The sequence below is a fragment of the Carassius auratus genome, unplaced genomic scaffold, assembly GCF_003368295.1.
Source record: "Carassius auratus strain Wakin unplaced genomic scaffold, ASM336829v1 scaf_tig00043543, whole genome shotgun sequence".
Lineage (NCBI taxonomy): Eukaryota > Metazoa > Chordata > Actinopteri > Cypriniformes > Cyprinidae > Carassius > Carassius auratus.
Window position 1 is genome coordinate 1 of NW_020526779.1, and position 20,684 is coordinate 20,684.

Here is a 20,684-nt window from a genome sequence, read left to right on the forward strand (position 1 = left end):
TTACTAACACACACTTTTAATATCATTCTTCATTTCAGCAAATTCTATATTTGTACATCCAAGAATACTGATTATTTTGTATATTCATCAACAGGCTTGACATTATGGTTGATCATATGATGTCTGACTAGTATATAATAGTTGACTCATAATAGTATAGAATCTTTTCATCTACAGATAGCACTTGCTAAAAATGCATGTGTAGACATGATCTGTAATCTGATATGCCTTAAGAGAAATATTAAAAATATTAATCACACTATATGAGGGAGAAAATCAGAGCAATCCAGCACATAACTAACAGGAAATCTATTTGCCAGCCCTTCACGGCAAAAACAAAAGCATGAGCGTGCTTCAGAATTTTTAAGATTCTTTTTAATACAGCTACAGCTATTTGTTTTGTTTTAGAACCTGAGCAAGTCAAACAAAAAGGTAAACTTTACTTATTTGATTCTATCTTATAAATGTAATAGTTATAAATTTGTGAAAACTGTTTAGGTATTAGTGCATCCCATTTATTCTGATTGTGGGGAACATACACTAAATACATAACATGTAAACTGATGTTTGTGAATGTTCTGTTATCAGTAGTCGAGCCAGCTGAGAAGGAGGCTGTTGTGGGCAAGGAAGTAAAAGGTAAGATATTTATGTGTGTGTGTGTGTGTGTGTGTGTGTGTGTATATGTATATGTATATGTAAAGTTATATGTAATGTATATGTATATTGTATATAAAATATATGAACACTGAAATAAAACGTATATTTATAAATATGTATTTCAGTTTTAGTTATTTTCGGGTTTTATCTTGAAATGAAAATGAATGCAGTTTTTTACATTTGATTACACCTGGTTTCTTTTATTTTAACTAAAAATGTTTTTAATGGTTTTAGTTGTCATTTCAGTTTTCTTATAGTGTACTGTAAAATAATTTGATTAAGATTGATTAAAGAAATATGTATTTCCCTTTTTTTTTTAAGAAGAACCTCATGTCTCCAAAGGATATCCAGCGATGGGGAGGGTGAGTTTTTGTCCAATGTGGGATTTATATCATGATGAATCTTTATCTGACCTCTAAATGTCTCTACATGATCTCTAATGTCTTTTTCCCTACAGAGGACGTTCCCTACTTCCAGTGTTTCTTTGTGGATGAGGATGATACTCAGTATCCTTTCATCCCCTTTTCACCACCGCTGGGGTGAGTCCATATTAAACATCATGGCAAAGCCAGTGAGACGGACCTCTGAACGCTGAGGAATCTGCTGCTTTGATGCAGTGGAGCGCTTCCCAGATTGCTTACAGCATTTACCCTGCAATGACCAAGAAATGTGAAAGAGATTGAAGTTACTTAAGAAAATTTACAGATTCTTTGTCATTTTAACAACAGAGTTTGCCTATATTGCAACTGTTTATTATATTATCTTAAGGCCATCTTCCGGATTTTTATCCTAATGGACCCTTCTACTTTATGATCAATATATATGTCCAAGAAGAATAATATTAAGATATATAATAATATATATATATATATATATATATATATATATATATACTACCCATTTTGATGGGGTGCTAATTCTAAGCATTCCACTGTGTGTTTCTGTCAGAATGCGGTTTGAAAGTTGTTCACTGTTTGTACAACTGGAAGGGAGGAAAATGGAGCAAGAATTATGTAAACTATTTCATATATCCTTTCTTAGTGATAGCGTTTACTAAACTGTTTACAGAAGTAACAACTGCACTGAGAAACAAGGGCTTTGGACAGTAAGCTCAGTTCCTCTGAATGTATACTTCATTTTGTTATTTTATTTATTTTTTTTATTTGCTTTGTTTTGTTTTATTCCTCTCTCTTTTTTAGTTTTCCATACACTTTATCTAATAACAAACTTTTTAAAGCGTTTTAAAAATCTATACTTCACAGAGGAAACAAATATGTTTTGTTCAGTGCTCTCTATAAATGAACACACTGGATATTGCATAACAAAATTAAGATAAACTGTTGTGCTTAATCCAAGAAAAAAGCAGTAAACATCAAGGCAAATACGTTGTTCTAGTATATCACATTGCAAACACTACTTTTCTCTGCATAACATTAATAGTTTATTTAATGTCTGTAAAAATGTGGATGTGTTTTTGCAAATATTACATGGATAGACCTTCCTAATAGAGAAGAGCCAATTTGTTACAACATTCTGAATTGTGTAACAAAAAATGTCTATTGGATATTATACTCATCCAGAATATATACATATATCATTATGGGATAAAATTGTGTGCCAGATGAAATGGATTGCATGCAACCACAGTGTTTTTTCAACACTGCCCTGGTGGCTCCCAAGGCTCATTACTCCATTACTTGATTTAATGATATTGAGTGTTTAATGGTGTGTACTACTAGTGAGACACACTATTAAACGAATGTGCCAGTGGGCCGCGCTGGAGATATTTCTTTTCAGAGTTCAGCATGTGGCTCCATAGAGCATAAACTCATGTCTGTACAAAGAGCTTTTTACCTCTGATGTTAAGTAACTTACCGTACGCTCTGTTTTTTCCCAGACATGTCCTGGCCAGGATTTCTTAAATTGCCTAAAATGTCTGGGTTTTGACTATCTTTTTGGACTTGCTGAAAGTTTATGACTGTAAAGTAGTTTTACCATGTGTGCTGGCATGGTGCTTCATCAACCAACTGTGGACTACAAGAAGGTGGGATCTAGAGAGAACAGTGAAAGTAATGCAAATACATGTACACATAATGTCTGAGGACTGTAGAGAGCAAAACCTGGACATTTTTAAGAAATGTAGATATCCGGTCAGGGTATGTCTTGGAATAAGAGGAATGTAAAGTCAACTGTAAATGCATTATTATAGCAAATGCTCACTTGTAACAGTAATAGTCTTTTTTGGACTTAAACAACAACAACAACAACAACAAATTACTGTAACCATTGAGATTGTTGGTGTGTTCTCATGCAAACTGTGAAGCAATGAATAACAGCAATTTTCAATAGTTCATATAGTTCTTTGAGATATGTATTGTTATTTTAAATCTAATTTACAGGTCATATTTGAAAAATGTTTCTCAAAGATAATAGTTTTGCATGATGTTTGCATGTTTGTGTGTGTGTGTGTGTGTGTGTGTGTGTGTGTGTGTGTGTGTGTGTCTAAACCAGACCATATTTAATTTTGTTTTTGTAAATGAAATTATATAATATCTGTAAGGTATAATGCAATATTGCATTCCCCTTTTTCTTTTTTTTCTTTTTTTTTTTTTTTGCATGGTTTGTGGTCATATTGAAAACATTTTCTGTACAATTTATAGCCATAAACTGAAATCATATTAATAAAGCTCTCAACAGAATCAGCAGTATGGTCTCCAGTCAAAAAAAAAAAAAAGCCTGTATGCAACTGTAAATGCTAATTGTAACTGTTATACAGAATTCAGCTGAAGGTCTGATTTAAGTTTTTAGAATAAATAAATGTTTGCAATTAATCACAGTTGTTTGGGGGCTCTTTTGTTACTTTTTTCCCAAATATTTTATTATTATTATTATTTATTATTATTATTATTTTTTTTTTTTTTTGGTCAGGTCTTCTTGAAGAAATATATCATTATTCAGTATCACTCAGGCATTATGTCAACATCCACTGTCACCAGTAGGTGGCATTACCGCAATATGCTCTCGTGTAACTTTTCTGGTGTAATTGTTGTGAAAAAGCAAGTTAACATACAAATGTTTTGTTAGATAAATTAATGAAATAACATTCTAAAAGTGTTTTCATATAAAACTATCTTTAACAATATTACTAGAAAGTTTTGTCAAAAACTACATTTAAATTAATTAAATGTAAAATTAAACAATTACATCTAAATACCAAATTAAAATAACATTGGGAGAAATAAAAAAAGATTATGGACTTTTTTTATACTTATTTAATCTATCACTCTTACAATACTACAAAAAGTTGCCATAGTGCTGAGTGTTAACTGCATTGGTATGCAGACCCTTGCTTTGTGCTGTTCAAGGTTTCTGCCAGAATGCTATTCAAGCATCCCAAAAAACTCGTGCCAACAGAGACTATTCCTAACTGAGCCTACTCTAAATTACCCTTATTGCATGTTAGATATTTTTTAACATAAGTTTACATATATATTGTAGTGTGTGTATATATTGAATTATTAATTGTTTTAAAACATTTTGATAACACTTTAGAATAGGTAACACCTATTAGTTACTTATTAGCATGCATATTACTATAATATTAGCCAGGTATTAATGCTAATTAGGAAAATATTAATGCCTTATTCTTCTTGACCTTATTCTACATCCCTAATCTTACCCAATACCTAAACCTAACAACTACTTACTATTAATAAGCAAATAAAGAATTTATTGAGAGAAATGTCATAGTTAATAGTTAACAAGTGTTACCTATTCTAAAGTGTTACCAATATTTTCATATAGCATTGATTTTAGGCAGAAATTGGGAATTAATTCTGAAAGAAAAACAATACGACTATAATACAGCTGTTGATTTTCAGTCATGAAATGATGTTTGAGCTTAGTTTACACAGACATCTCTCCATGACTGAAAATGTGAAACTGACACCAATTGAAGACACATTAGTTTGAATCACTCTCTCGCACTAAACATAACTAGCTATTATGCAACAAAACTGGCCTAAAATTTAAAGCAGTCCCAGAGTGAACCGTGGTCCGGTCCTGGAACGATGCCTGATTACGATCAGTGCATTGTCAACTGAAATATTTCTCTTCTGTGTTCCCATGGGAGGCAAAGAGGAGTGTCAGGGTTTCCCAGAGGCTGTTTGCCTCTTTTCTTTTCATTGGGGAACAACGGGGAGAGTTTCTTTCATGACACTTGGCAAGAGCATAATCTGGCGGTGATGTCACTCCTACACTTACAGGCTATTGGCCCACAGAAGAACAGACTACTCCTGGCCCACAAAGAAGAGAAGCAAAATCAGCTTAAAGCTGAAATGTGGTTGGCCTAAAGAAGAAAAAAAGGGAGAAGATGAAGGCAAGCATTCATGCTTCCTGACAAATGGTTACAGAGACTTGACATAGACTGAGGGGCTGAATAGACCCCCCATATCCTCTCTCTTTTTTTTTCTCTCTTGCCGAGTCATTTTTTACACTAAATTAGTCTGCACGGTAGTCTTGGCACTTTTGGAAACACCTGTGGTGATCTAAAAGAAGAAATGAAAGCTTTCCTTACAGGTTTTAGAATTCTGTTCCTGAACTAAGTAACTAACTGTCTTCCAAAATCTAAATGCAGAGGAATCACTGACTAAACTGAATACAGTGCTTTCGTGAGTAAATGCTAATGTTTTTCAAGTTTTGCAAACAAATGTGCATCTCAGCTAAAAGAGAATGTTCACAGAACTTTGGCTAATGTGATGGCAAGGTTCTTGACAAAAGTTATGAACAAATGTCCTTCAAGAAACATTAACAGAATATTAATTCATAGTCATATGGTCTTTAATAATGTTCTCAAAAATTTCTTAGAAATTATTTTTTACTTAGGACAACATCGTATTGCGAGAAACAACAAGTGATTTCTTATGTTTTAATGCTTTGGATGAATGAATGATTCAACGATTCATTCATTTAGATGCACTATAAATGTTTTTTTTTAATGAATGAATGAATGCATGAATGAATGAATCAGAGTTTTTGAATGAATTGTTTGATGACTAACTCATAAAGACTTAACTCACTTACCGCCACCTACTGGTAGGTGACTAACCTGCAGAAAGAGTCACTGAATCCAACACTAATTATATTAAGTTAGTATAGCAAAAATAAATAGGCTTATCAAGCTTAAATGAAAAAAAAAAGAAAAGAAACCTCCCATATCCTTCAGTGCTGGCAAACAAGTCCAAACAAGTTCTATATGACATCTGAACGCAAATTGATAGACTACAGACAGTATATGAAGAGTTTTGGTGAACCTTGATAAAAAGGTTCCAAACTATGCAAGATAATAGAAAATGCAACACAGCTGCATCCAAAAAGGGTCACGGGTTTGATGAAGGTTATTACTTTTTAAACTGGGTCCTGAAGAAAAAGCAAAAGCAAAACTGGTTCTCATCTCAGCTATATTTTATAGCTTGCCTCCATGTTTGTCTTGGAAATTTGCTCATAAGTTTCATGCTTTTAGATCAGCAGTGAATGCAGAGAACAAAGCCTGATTACTTTCCACTCCAATTACGACGCTTTTGTGAGAGAAACAGTTCATTCACAATCTGCTGTTAGACTGAAGCCATCGTGACAGTCCTGGGTCACACTAAACTGACACTATACAATATAGAACACACTGAAATATTATTTTGAGCAATAGTAGCCATTTTCAGGAGGCAAACCAGACTGTTACAGTTCATGATGTTAAGTGACAGTTCATTTTGTGCTGTTTTGCCCTGAAACTTCTCAATTAACTGGACTGCTGTTAAACTTTTTAATTACACTAGTTCTTAAAAGTTGAATAATTAAGATAAAAAAATAATAAAGTTTCTTATGCTCACCAAGGCGGATTTATTTTATCAAAGTACAGTCAAAAAATATTATAATAGATAAGTTATTTCTGTGAAGGTCAAATGGTTCTTAAGATATCATTTACATTTTTTGATTTGGTTCCCATCAGTCTTAAAAATAATTTTTACCTCTTTTACTTTTTTTTTTTTTTTTTGACTGTAAAGTCAATATTTATTACAAAATATTTATTTTTCAAATAAATACTGTCTTTTTGAACTTTCTATTCATCAAAGAATCCTGAAAAGATGTATCAAGCTTTCCAAAAAAATATTAACCAGCGAAACACTGATGATAATAATAACCATTATTAATAATTGAGCACCAAAAATAACGGATGACCAATTCATCATATAAGAATGATATTTGACAAATCATATAACACTGGAGTGCGTAATTCACCTTTGCATCACAGGTTCAAGTATATTCAAATAATTAAAAAAAAACAGTACTTTTACATTATAATATTTCACAATAGTACTGTTTTTACTGTATTTTTTTAAAGCAAAAACATAAAAATGTTTAATTATTCAGAACTTTCGACTATGAAGTGTATATATATAACATACAAAGTGGTTGTATCATGGTAACATCATGCTATAGGCTATAAAGCATCTGTTGGTCAGATTGATCGAATGATACTCCTATGTAAAGATAACACGGATTATAGGATTAATTTAGCCCCAGTGGCAAAGTGTCCCCTCCTGGAAGGTTCGAGTTATGGAGGGGTTACTAAAGGACATTTTCATGAGGGTGCACAATCATTCGTCCCAGCATTATATTAAACAAACTGAGGACTGTTCTTCTCCCAGACTGGCATTTTCGATCCAAATGCAGATATCTCTGGCCCTCGCTAAAGAGTCTTTTAAATAGATTGTCGCTTGTGTTCAAACTGCTCCAGAAGTCAAACAAACAGTCATTCAGGCCTTCAGACAGCCTTTTTTTCTCATGATACACAACTGTGCAAGTCGTTGAGTTTTCAGTCTGAAGTGGATGCCTTTTAATGCTAGCATAGTGAAGTAGTTCATTATAGTGATAAATTAAGTTCAGTCCTCTCAGATATGACTCAAGAGTGCTGGCCATCCGTTCGGTGGATTAAGGCGGCCAAGTGTTGATTCTCAAAGTCTAAATCTAATTACCATCTAAAGCACAGAAATGGCTGATAATTAATACCTTATGGTCATCATCCCAGTATTTAAGGATACAATTCATAATCCGACTGGATTATGTGTAATGAATCTAAATTGTATGTAATCCCAAATCTACCATGTGCTTATAAAACAAACAAAAAAAATCTATTAACACATTATTTATTTTTAAAGTTTCATATGGGTTTATTGCATAAAATCAAGTATATGATCTCACAACATAATGCTAAATTGACAATGATGGATGATGCTGATAAATTATTTGTATTCAATTATTTGTTTCATTATATTAACTAGTGTGCAAAATTCTCATCAATTAAAAAATCAAACATTTAACATCTCAGAAATATTCATTAACCATTTTAATATATTCCTTAACACTGGATGAAATTATATCATTTACTAAAGAGTAATAAAGTCTTCTATTAGAAACATTGCAAGAAAACTATGCATTGTTCACTTATGCCTTTTTTTATTCTATATGCACTTTTTGTTGTAATGTAATTTTAAGTTAAATGACAAATTAACTTAATGTATGTATTTTTATATTGTTTTAAATTTTGTCTGTGAAATTTAAATAAAAATAAATGTTGTAAAGCCCTCAGTTTGCATTTCTCATTTCTGTTTCCGAAAATTGTGTATTTGTGATAAACCGCTATTGTCTTGTTCGAGTGACAAATATTACAAATATGGAAATTTCCTTCAATATTAAACTAATGAGAGAACTAAAGTGTTCGCACAAAACAGGAAGAAACGAAGAGTTAGTTTTTAAACAAGTGTTTATTTCATCCAATTTGACACAACGCCAGGCCTCAATTATAAATCCACTAACATTAAAGACATTCGGCAATGTTCACAAAAACTTCACGATATGCATTTTATATAAAAGGTCTTACAAAAAATGTCTCGCGTCTTAAAAAGGGGAAAACTCAGTTGAGAACACAATGTAAAAATTCCCTTGTAATATTGTCAAGTTGCCAGGGTAACACTGAAGTGTCCATTAGTTGGACATTATTCCTTTTCATATGTGCGGACAGCCTGCACATCCTCAAAGGTCAAGGTCTGGAAACAGCAAAGATGAGGAGAGAAAATTTAGGAACATTAAATATCCATGACACTGATTAAAATTTGACTTAAAATTCTAAATTAATATTAAAAATCCTCCTTACCATAACCATTTTATCATCTTTGATTTCTCTAACAAACTTAGTCTCCTTGCCGTCCCACCTCTGAACATGGACAAGATTGTCCCCTTCCAAGGTTACAGTGGACTATAATGAGATGAAAAAATGCATTTAGTAGTGTTTTATCATTGTGCATGATATAAACTAAAATTATATCATAATATGATCAAATTCATGCAAGGTATAAAGAGACCTAGCCTGAAGAAAAGTGCTTTAGATTGGTATTGTAAAACTAATTTTAGATATATTGTGGACACTCGTGCATCAGTGAATGAAGAAAAAAGCTAAATCAAAACACAAACCTTTACATGTCTGTCATCTGCTGTGGTTTCGTCAAACTCCTCTCCCAGTTTAAAAGAAATTTCAGTGTTTTTGAAGGTGCTCAGCGTCTTTATGACAACTTTGTCATCCTCATGACTTATGACAATTGTGGGTTTGGTAACATTGCCTACTTGCCTAGTGGCAAAACCAACACCTGTAGGGGAAAAAACAAAAATAAAAAATAAAACAGAACAAAAATATTAATAACATTATATAAACTATACAGACAATATCATGCACTCAAACACACTAGACTGTACAATTGCACCTTGCATGTGCAATGTGTTAAGAGAAATTCTGTCTTTCTGCGAAATAATATCTTATTTTTACTTACCCAGTGCTTTCATGTATTCATCAAAATTCTGGCTGTCAACCAGTTTCCAAGTTGCACAGAATGCATCAACCATATTGAGAGTTTAAATGCAGTGATCAAACACACAGTTGTCCTTGTACAGTCACTGAGCTCACAGTCTCTTCAGGGTTTGGGACAGCAAAGCCCAAACTAATTAATACTGTCAAGGAGGCGGGGCTTTAGGGGAAGACCTACTGATTGGATGGATTTTGTATCAACTGAAGCTGTGATTTGTTCAAATACATGGCGAGAAGTGACACTGTAATTTCAATAGTATAATCCAATAATAGGTCTGGGACTTTGCGATTGAACAATTGAACAACTTTTTATTTTAAATTTATATTTCTAACATTCCACAGTAAAAGAAGAAGAAGAAAAAGCGATAAGTAAAATGTTCATGCAGTTTCAGGTCTGTGTAAAAAAAACAGGCTAGCTACTATTTCAAAGCGTTGCATCTCTCTCTTCCTCTCTCTCTCTCTCTCTCGAGTAGATTTAATCATTTATTTTAGAGAAATGCATTTGCATTTGCAGCGGTTTTCATTGATGCACAAAGAAAATAATGATCAGATATAAATCCATTCAACTCACTCTAAAGCACAGACATGAACAGTAGTACAGACATGTACGTTTTAGATGACTATAGAATAAGATGGTCCTCTTCGTATTAATAAATTGCACAGCATTGTAAAAGCTGAAATAAACTGTTTTGTAATTATACAAAACATTTGATCGAAATATTATTTCAATTCATTGTGCCCGACCAATCAGAAGTCCCGTCCATTTGATGAAGTTGCGTGGTAACTTCCATGTACAGTCCCCGTCATTTGTGCGGAATGATTCGCACTTCTTAAATTCGGCCGCTAGATGGCAGGCGTGTTCCATTGTGCACATGCGATTGCAGTTTACCTCAGAAAATCCATGGAATTCATTATTACACTTTCGCAGACATTACTGGCACGTTGTTAGTCACTGCAGTGTCATATCCATTATCCAATGCTCCTTATGAATGAAATAAAACATGGTTAAAGGGGTAGTTCACAAAATTATTTAAGTTCAAATATTCTTTATGTAGTTCCTAACTGGTATCTTGTCTTTTGTTTTAGTGGAAATAAAGTCTGAAAAATCTTCTCACAGGTCCCAGATATTTTTATATTTTCTTCGGATATTTTATAATATCTGAAATTAAAGGTTTCTTCTATTCATTGCGTCACTGGACTCTCATTTTGAGGGGGAAAATAGCCAACAGCCCAAAACAGTTAAACCATGAGCTTTGTTAGGTGAAAAGTTGCCAGCTGTGAAACTCATCGTGTTTTCTCCATTTGTTTGCCATTTGATTGATGAAACTCAAGCGTAAGAAAGCTTTAGCTATGCTCTTTGCCATTGTTTCCCAACAACTGGAGTCTCTTCACAGTTAATTCCTACAATACAGAAGATACGTTCACCCTCAAAAGTATCTCAAAACTTTTAAAGCAGCTTAAAATGCTGGAGGAAATCACATGATGCTGCTTAATGTGGGGCTGACTTCAGTCCGTACTGTTGAATAAACCTCAGTAAGTATCACCACAAACCATAAGGCCTATAATAACCACTCCCTTGTTTGTCCAAACGCCCTACATCGCCAAGGAGGAGGCCTGAATGTATCCATGGAGCTTTTGGGTGTATTGAGAATATTTCATGTAATTAAAAATGATTGATGTTAAACCTATGTTAAATTCGCCTAATAGACCAACACATGCTGTTTCTACAAAGCCTTTATGTAGCCTGTTACTTCAAAAACGAACCCCCACAGCAATGAGAACAAAACGTTTATTTTTAGACAGTTTATGGTCCTGCTATGTATTAAGGTAGGATACCAAACATGTGCTATTCCATAAAGTCACACACAATTAGACACCGCAAAATTTATACTATGGTACACTATAATGTAATCAGTATGGCAGAACGTTCTGAACTAACAGAACTAAACCCTGCTGTTTTTAAATAAACTCGCAGGCTGAAAGGTATGTCCAGCCGCCTCAAAACTTACACTGGGCCAAGCAAAGATGAGCTTGGCTGCTCTTACCTTTTATTTGTGTACTATTTTGAACCTAAAATGGAACTTAAAACAAAAATCAGTTTTAAAGTTTCTCAAGACAATTTCACTGGAAGCAATTTGACATTTGAAGAACATTTAGGCCTTCCAAAATTTTAAAACATGGATTATTTTTAGGTTTAAATTTATGCCTTGTGTAGGTGCATTACTGTGTTGCTAGCCAGCCAGATAGATAGATCGATCGATCGATAGACAGATAGATACAGACAGATGAATAAATAGATGATGGATGAATGTAGATAGATGGATAGACAGACAGACGGATGAACGGATTGATAGATAAATAGAGATAGACAGATAATCTGAATATCATAACCAGAATAACATAAACCAGAATGACTGATGACGCATTTGTCAGGTTCAAGTTGTCAATAAACAATGTAGAACAATTATGCTTAACACTTTTGAAGAGCTCTACTTTTGGTGGAATGGGTTCATCCAGGCTATACCGCTTAAGGCAAGCTAATGTTTTACTGAGTTATTAAACCTCCTTCAAAGTCTAATTTCATGACTGAAGAACAGTCACATTCACAGGGGCACATTTCTTTAGGTCACATTTGATCATCCACATGAGGAACACAAGAAATGCCAACAGTTTTACATCATTAAATAATGTAATGCATCTAATCTGCTTTTGATAATATGCAATGTTTTTACACAATAGTAAACAGCAAATATTTACTTTAATTCCTTGTATGCTACCTAACTGCACCATGTCCTTGATGCATAGCCCAGATTTTAGTAATACCTTTCAGAGTATAAATGTACATTCACAGTTCACAGGGTTTTTTGCCTTTTTGCTCAGCCACATGTGGCTGGCAGACTTGAGTGAAAGCATGTGTTTTCATTTAGCCCTTTGAATAAATAGGAAACTCTGAGAATAGAGGAAAAAGTTGAATCTAGTTAACTTGTTTTAATTTCAGACTAGTTTTAGGGCTTTCATTTGTCAATCAGAGGGAGTCAATTAGCCACTTGTGAATTATGTGAATATGTTAACCAACATTTATGTCAACACTTTACACTTAGCTCTGATAAGCAGTCAGGTGGGTTGACATTGGGCTTTACTGGCCCAGAGCAGAAAACATGTACAGTTACTGTAAAGATTCCAGAAAACAGTGCTCCATTTATATGATCTGGCTAACATCCCACAATGGAAAAATGCTGCTGGAAAAGAAGAATGGAAAAAAGAATGTTTGTGTTAAGTTCCTGCTGGAGTTGAATGAATGATCTTAATTTATTCCAGTAGAGTTAAAGTGAATAGATTTACATGTGCTGTAGAACATTGCACATATTACTTGATTTCACTTTTTTCGCCCTGAAAAATATAAAATATATGCTGTATTTAAAATTCATATGGGTAGATGACATTAAATACTTTTTGGAAGTTGACATTTTTTTTATTTGTATTTTTATTTATTTTAAGTGTTTTTTTATTATTATTCACAATTAAAGTTTTTCTAATTATTATAGAATTTGTTTTTATTTGTGTATTTTCCATTTTTATTTTAAAGTTTTTTTTCTATTTTAGTTCTTTCAGTACATCAAGTACTAAAATAACTTATTTTATTTCAGTTGACAAAATGTATTTAAACATGTTTTTTGTTTTAGCTTTAACAATTCAAATTCTAATATTTGTATATATATATATATATATATATATATATATATATATATATATATTAAAAGTATTACTTATACTGGAGTATTAATACTTCTACTTATAATTATTATCTATGACCTCATAAATTAGACAGGCTATGGAATATTTGCAGCATTTAAAACTTGTGTAGTGAAGTGAGGCAAAATAGTGCTTAAAATAGTGGAAAATTCTAAAAGAATTTGCAACCTGTTACACGACTTAAGACATACAATTTTGGTTATAATTTTTTACTTAAAAACTTGTAAAGAAAACATATGGACACATATGCACCAACTACCCATATACTTACTGTATTAAATGTTTATTTTAGAGTAAACCTATGAAATTATTTAAATTCTTACAATCACAGCGCAAATACAGTTTACATAAAAAAAAACAGTTTGGCTTGAGTGACAATAGCAAAAACTCTTAAAATAAATATAAATGTTAAAATATTACTCTTTGGATGTCAGTGACAGTGTCCTTTTCACAGTGTTTTTTGTTTTATTATTATTTATTTTTTATGTTCATGGCTTGTAAAAGCTAGAAATTGTCCATGGGACCTGTGTTTGAGGCTTCTGCTAGATGTCAAGATCATCTGGCCGGGCCCGACTGCTCGCTCGACTACTGGGTCGAGGTTCAAGCTCTTTGAGCAGCAGAAGATCCTTCCCCAGAGTCACTTTCTCGGGATATGGAAAACGCCGAGTATGACCCAGCTGGTTCTGTTCTGTACTGTAATTAGTCCAGTTCTGCTCATTAGCCTGCTTGTCGTAATTGTCAGAGGAGTTGGATTTATCGCCCATATCTAGGTTATAGCCCAAATTAGGGAGGGGTGCTGAGCAGTCGTTGTAATACCCATATCTGGACGGGTTCCTTGGGCAGGCCTTGATATTACAGGCGCTTTCAAAGTTTCTCTCTGACTCTTTGAATCGATCCTTCATCCTCTTGAAAATCACATAAAAAAACTCAAAGACATTGAGGGCCAGAGAGACCAGTGAAACGACCAACATAAAGATGATGAAAACCGTCTTCTCGGTGGGACGAGACAAAAAGCAGTCTACTTTATGTGGACAAGGGAACCTTTGACACGTATAAACAGTTGACAGCTTGAATCCATAAAGGTGCCACTGAATCAACAGGAAAACAACTTCAAATATTGACTTTAACACGATGCTCACTACATATGTGTAAAATATCCCTCCTCTCATTTTGATCTTCCCGTGATCTTCCAGGCCGTACTTGAACTTTTTCATTTCAATTTTCCTCAACAGCACATCCACATCTCCTCCTTTGCTCTGGATGTCTTTTAATTTTTCCTCCTTTTTATTTAATTTCTCCTCCTTTTGCATAAGGAACACGATGTGGCTGAGGTACAGGAGGGTCGGCATGGACACAAATATGATCTGCAACACCCAGAAGCGCACATGGGAGATGGGGAAAGACTTGTCGTAGCACACGTTCTCGCAGCCGGGCTGCAGCGTGTTGCACTTGAATGCCGACTGCTCGTCTCCCCAGGCGGACTCCACTGCCGTCCCCAACACCAGGATCCGGAAGATGAAGAGGACGGAGAGCCAGACTTTGCCTCCTGCCGTGGAGTACGCCTGGACCTTGTCAAGAAGTTTCCCCAGCGCGCTCCAGTCACCCATGATGAAAGATGTTCTGGATTAGACAGGAGATAACCAACCTTCAAGCTGACACAGAGAATAAATTCAGTGAGTATTATAAACACAGATGAACCCCCAGTGTTAAACACATCCAAGCTGTCTCCTCGCTCTCCATATTACTGTCAAATACAATAACATAAGTCCTTGGCACTTCTTCAGAAATGTTCCTGGGTCAGTCCCCGCTCTGAATGAATGCTTTAGGGATTTCTGACTTTTCAATATATATTTAAAAAATATATTTAAAAAACTTTTATAAAATTCAGAACAACACGTAAATAGGCTAAAACTCAAGTACTAAAGGACAACATATTTTTTAAATATGTATATACATGCATTTTTTAATCACAAAACACAGTATTTCTGGAAAACAAACTTCTGAGGCTATCCTTTATCAGATTTAATCTAGCTTACTAAAATATTTTTAAACTATATACTATCCAGATCCAGACTTTAAACAAACGAAATAAATGACGTTATTTCATAAAAACAACATGCATAAATACACAAATAGAGGCCTATGCAGTTTATATCATACCAACTTTTAAGTTTTATCATATTTCCAATACATGTTGACTAAATGCTATGTTGTAGGCCTATAGTATGTTTCTTACCTGGAAAGTCGTTAAAACTGCCAAACTTCTTGACAATTACGATAACTATTTGTAACATTTCAATGACAAAAAAGCAAGTTTCGCTATAAAATGAGTTTTCTTAGGGCGAAAGTTTCCTTATCTCCCATCCGTCGAAGGGACTTAGTCAGAAGGAGGAAAGTTAAACGTCCGCTGACTCAAACTTATGGACTTCCAGAACTTCTCCATCTCCGTTATATTTTTTGGGAGGAAATGTCTTGGAACGAGGGAGTGCAGTGAAAGTGTGAAATACCGCCATCTGCTGTAGCATGCCACAGACGCAAACCGGCCTTCACAACACTGGGGAATGTTCCAGCTCATCTGTCTCCATGACGACAGTAGATTCGAAAGATTCTCTTGGAACGAACGAATGAAACATTCTGGTCAGATCAGTTCTTCAGTTACGTTTTGTAAAATAAGTTTAAGTAATTAGTAAATCCATGTAAACACTGCATTTACATTGTCAATTTATATAACAATTTTATGAATTTTTAAAAAGTTAAATTAATATAGCACTGTAATTTATAGAATATATAAATGCTAATCACATTTGCAATTTAAAAAAAACAAAACATGTTCTATCTTTTTTCAGTGAACAATCGACTAAAAAATTCAATTTTAGAATGAATCACAACAATTACATTTCTTAAAATACATATATAAATTTATGCATGGATAAATTATTTAATATGATTAAGCATGATTGACTATTCCATATATACAGTCAATGGTTAATATTCATATCTGATGTTCAAACTAAGTTCTCAACATATTATTTAATATACTCTTTTTATCATTGCAGAAAATATCCTTTTTTGTTAAGAGAATGCCTGAAAGGAGAAAATGAATTGGTAATAGAATGTGCTTGGGTTGTTTTGGGAACCAACAACTGTTTTTCTTTTGCAACTAAACATCTGAGACCACAGCCTCAGGAGGTTCATTTCCTCGGGGTCATGGAGGACCTCAGAGGAAGCTCTCCCTCAACCCAGCTGTTTGGATTAGCCAACATTCTTTTGCATATTTGAATTTCCTCATCCATCGAATCCATCCAATCAACTTTCTTGTCATAGCTTTGTCCTGCAGGTTAAAAGAGACACTGTTAATGGAATGGCTTCAAGAAACTTTCCTTCAGCTTTTAGATCAGGACTCTAAATATAGATTAGGTACAAAATACAGCTGCAATGTAACAATGGATTTGTTACCTATTCCTAAACTGAAGCGCAAACCTATCAGGCAACGTAATCCTTTTGCTGTTCTTTGACCCACCTGAAATCAAATAACACATTTTAAAGCTTTTTTTCATGAGCTGCACTTCTAAACTAAGGTATACAGAATGATGTGAAATACACAGATGCAACATCGACATTTAAAACTGTACTCCGGAGGGGCATATTTCAGTGAAATTGATAACAATCCATTAGAATCTTGTGATTCTTAATTTTCTGAGGTCTATAATCAAAAGAAAATGTAATATTCTGTTTTATCAGATAACTAGGTTGAACTGAGATATCACTTTATATGAAAAGACTTACAGGCTCTGTTCCTAAACACAAAATCATTTGAAAGTATGTTTTTCATCTACTCAGAAAAACAGATTCAAAATCTTATCCAGCAGCTCTTCACGCTTCACTTTGTACTGAATAGAGATTTACGGTACAGATAAGATGCAAGGTTATATTAAATATTTATTTGATATTTTAGTTTCACAGAGAAACATACTCTCAGAGATTCAATGTGAACTAGATTAACAGTCTGTTTCTTAATGGAACTTTTTACTTTTGCAGCGATTTGACTTGTCTGGATAGAGTATAGATCTTCGCATTACTGAAGACAGACAGACAGACAGACATGAGTTTGCATCACTGCAAACTCCACAAAGCCCTGTACTTCAACATTCCCAAAATCCCCTGCATCACTATACACACTCAGCAGTACCAGTGTGCCTATGGGGGAGGGAGAGGAACATGGATAAATCTCTGGAACACCATCTTTTTACACTTTGGACTTTTATTGCCTTGTACTTGGATAGGAAATTGAGTGATGACAGGAAAGGGTGGGAGAGAGAGGGGAATATGGGATTGGGAAATGACACAGTCTGTCCTTGAACCTGCGCCTCACTGGAGCACAACAGCCTTTATGTGACATAAGCACATCCTGGACAGCAAAACTTTACAACATTCTATGAAATTATTAAATGCAGATAATTTTATACTATATTAGGGTTATTTAAATGTTTTTTTTATTGCTTAGATTATTTTTGGGATGTTTAATGTGCAGAAACATCAGTTGATTTACTTAAAATGCTACGGCTTTATAATGTTTTTCAAACAAGCCTCAACCATTCATTTAGGGCCGGAACTACTAATAATAAACTGTTTATAAGGTAATTGACAGGTTTGGACAAGCAATGGCAAACTTTTAACATCTTTAAACATCTTAAAATTACAAAGTAGAAATGGAAAAGGTCCAGCTCACATCAGTCAGAGACAGGACTCTAGCTAAATAGTCTTTTCTGCTAGAGAGATCTGACCCATAGCTAGACAATAAATGTATTACCATCATCTGAATCAACACCTTCATCCTGTGACATACTGTAGAAAACAATATAAACAAAAATAGCAAAGGAGAACATAGGCTTACATTTGACAATCAGGACACTACTCTGATCAATACTGCAAACTGCAGTGGAATGATGAAAGGAATGATGAAATGATATTTCAAGTGCTGCAACAGTATAAATTACATTTCCAGGAAGAACAGTAGCTCGCCTCTCAAGCATCTGCAGTGTAGAGTTTTAGATGTAGATTCCTCAAGTAAAGCCTGTAGATCTGACACGCCATGTTTTTTTCCTAAAGTCAAAAGTGTTTTTTTTTTTCACTTCAAGCTAACATGGTGAATCGGCTTCTAATATTAGATCTCATAATCATTTATCTTTCATTTTCTGTTGAATCTGGAGATCCAGATGGCACAAGGACTATTGTGAGAACAGTATCATAGTCTCCTGCTTAGGTTTCAAAGCAGTGATCTTCTGCAGAACGGGTGGTCGTGCCTTTTGAGCTCTGCCCTGAACACTTAGCACTATATCTGACCTCATCCTCTGCTCAGTTCCAGCATTGTTCTCCTAAACTTTAATCTCTTGAGAACCTTGACCCAGCCCAGCAACATCTTCACTTGTAGGTTTAGCTGGTTGAATTGGTTCAACAAAAGTTGTCGTAATGTTTAATTTCAAAATGCACTCCACCATTTCCAGTGTGCACTAATGTCCCATCATCTGTCATTGAAAGGTAGTCTTGGCTCAATTCTGCTAAAACTTGAGTTGCTCAGTTCGGATCATTTGATGACTTTATTTTTTATTTATCTTCATGAGCATCAAGATATCTTTGCACAGTTTTGTCACTGACACTTGATTTTGAAGGTGGTGATGACATTTGAACACTTATATCCGCTGGTTTGTTGTGCAACAGCTCATATTTTTAGGGGATTTCTTTTCCATTTCCACTGGTCGGTTGTTGCCAGAATTACTGGAAGCATTTCCCCAGCAGAGTGTCGGAAGGAAATTCATGAGAATCCATTTCAATCCCCCCTTTTAATGACTGACTTTGGGACGCTTTTTCAGCGGAAGAATGCTTATTGATTTGTTTTCCTGTCTGAACTTGCCTCATCATTAAGAATATCTCTGGATACATTCATTCTGTTATCATGCTCATCAGTCTGAGGGACCCAGTTTATCGCTCCCAGACTCTCTAAACGTACATTCAACTGAACACTGCTGATCTCTGTCTGTACCATCTTGGAAAGCATTGATAGACTCATTAACCTCCTCTGAACCTTCGAGATCTGAGTGTCCAGTCACTGGTGAAAAAAGTCTATGGTTGATTCTGAAACTCAGTTGATGAACATCTTTCTAAGAAAACATCTTGGTTAAATTCTTTAGGTTCAGCTTGAGATACAGTCAGAAATTATGTTTGATTCATGAAATTTAAAGATGGAGGCTCTGTGTTTGGACTTGATGGTCCTGATGGCTTCTATGAGGTCTTTGTATTTTCGACATGTGATTTTACCTCTTTGTGTTTAGGTTCAACACTATTGATTTCATCATGCATACCGTATTTTCCGGACTATAAGTTGCACTTTTTTTCATAGTTTGGCTGGTCCTGCGACTTATAGTCAGGTGCACTTATTTATCAAAATTAATTTGACATGAACCGAGAGAAATGAACCAAGAGAAATGAACCAATAGAAAACATTACCGTCTACAGCCACCAGAGGGCGCTCTATGCTGCCAGAGATGCTGCTCAGTTCTCCTGTAGTCTACACTGAAAACATAGAGCGCCCTCTTGCGGCTGTAGACGGTAATGTTTTCTCTTGGTTCTAAATAAATGCGACTAATAGTCCATTGCGACTTATATGTTTTTTTCCACATCATGACGTATTTTTGGACTGATTCGACTTATACTCGAGTGCGACTTATAGGCCGAAAAATACGGTAGGTTTCACTGCATTCAATTTGAGGGAGATCTTTACCCATTTCTCTTCAAACAGTTGCTCTTTCCGTAGTGCTGGAGGAAGTAAATTTTTCGCCTTGGCTCTGGATTTGTTGCATGTTTTGTGGAGCCTCTTTCAGGTTTAGTGTCTTGAACTGCACTTAAGAATGGAAAAACAAATCTTTTTCGGTCATCAGAGAGCTCTTTGGGTTGTACTTCTGATGAACTGCATTGTGGGCCAGGGCAATTGAGTTTTGCTCATAGTTTTTCTTTTCTTCCATCCACTCTTGGAGCAGATGATGCCTCTGAAAACAAAGATCATTTGTACTGAAAAGTATGCCCAAAACATCACCAAATTGAACTCATATATACAGTACACTAATGTTAAAAAGTTTGGGGTCAGCAGGTTTTTTTTTTTTAACTTAATTTTTTTTTTTAAGAAATATGTATTCATTTAATAAAACAATCCTAAAAATTTAAGTTTTCACAAAATATTAAGTAGCACAACTGTTTTCAACACTGAAAATAATAAGAAATGTTTCTTGAGCATCAATTCAGTATATCAGAATGATTTTTATGGATCATGTGACACTGAAGATTGGCATAATGGCTGCTGAAAATTGAG

At 34.4% G+C, this 20,684-nt stretch overlaps 2 protein-coding genes and 2 long non-coding RNA genes across 4 annotated transcripts; 1 reads left to right on the top strand and 3 right to left on the bottom strand.

Annotated features, from left to right (window-relative positions):
• Window positions 1-278: 278 nt before the first annotated feature.
• Window positions 279-999, top strand: LOC113086590 (uncharacterized). The gene is made up of 3 exons (XR_003284929.1): window positions 279-432; window positions 589-636; window positions 979-999. It is a non-coding gene; the product is annotated as an uncharacterized LOC113086590 (long non-coding RNA).
• Window positions 1,000-8,492: 7,493 nt separating this feature from the next.
• LOC113086591 (fatty acid-binding protein, brain-like) lies at window positions 8,493-9,676 on the bottom strand. Its single transcript, XM_026255460.1, has 4 exons — window positions 9,534-9,676; window positions 9,181-9,353; window positions 8,864-8,965; window positions 8,493-8,756 (listed from the first exon to the last, which is right to left on the bottom strand). The coding sequence occupies exons 1-4, from the start codon at window positions 9,604-9,606 to the stop codon at window positions 8,706-8,708; spliced, it is 399 nt and encodes a 132-aa protein (XP_026111245.1). The 5' UTR covers window positions 9,607-9,676; the 3' UTR covers window positions 8,493-8,705.
• A 3,676-nt stretch (window positions 9,677-13,352) lies between these two features.
• Window positions 13,353-15,631, bottom strand: LOC113086596 (gap junction alpha-1 protein-like). Its single transcript, XM_026255462.1, has 2 exons — window positions 15,558-15,631; window positions 13,353-14,973 (listed from the first exon to the last, which is right to left on the bottom strand). Exon 2 carries the CDS (start codon window positions 14,926-14,928, stop codon window positions 13,864-13,866), a length of 1,065 nt encoding a protein of 354 aa, XP_026111247.1. The 5' UTR covers window positions 14,929-14,973; window positions 15,558-15,631; the 3' UTR covers window positions 13,353-13,863.
• An 823-nt stretch (window positions 15,632-16,454) lies between these two features.
• Window positions 16,455-20,295, bottom strand: LOC113086592 (uncharacterized). The gene is made up of 3 exons (XR_003284930.1): window positions 20,100-20,295; window positions 16,778-16,841; window positions 16,455-16,652 (listed from the first exon to the last, which is right to left on the bottom strand). It is a non-coding gene; the product is annotated as an uncharacterized LOC113086592 (long non-coding RNA).
• Between the last annotated feature and the right edge of the window lie 389 nt (window positions 20,296-20,684).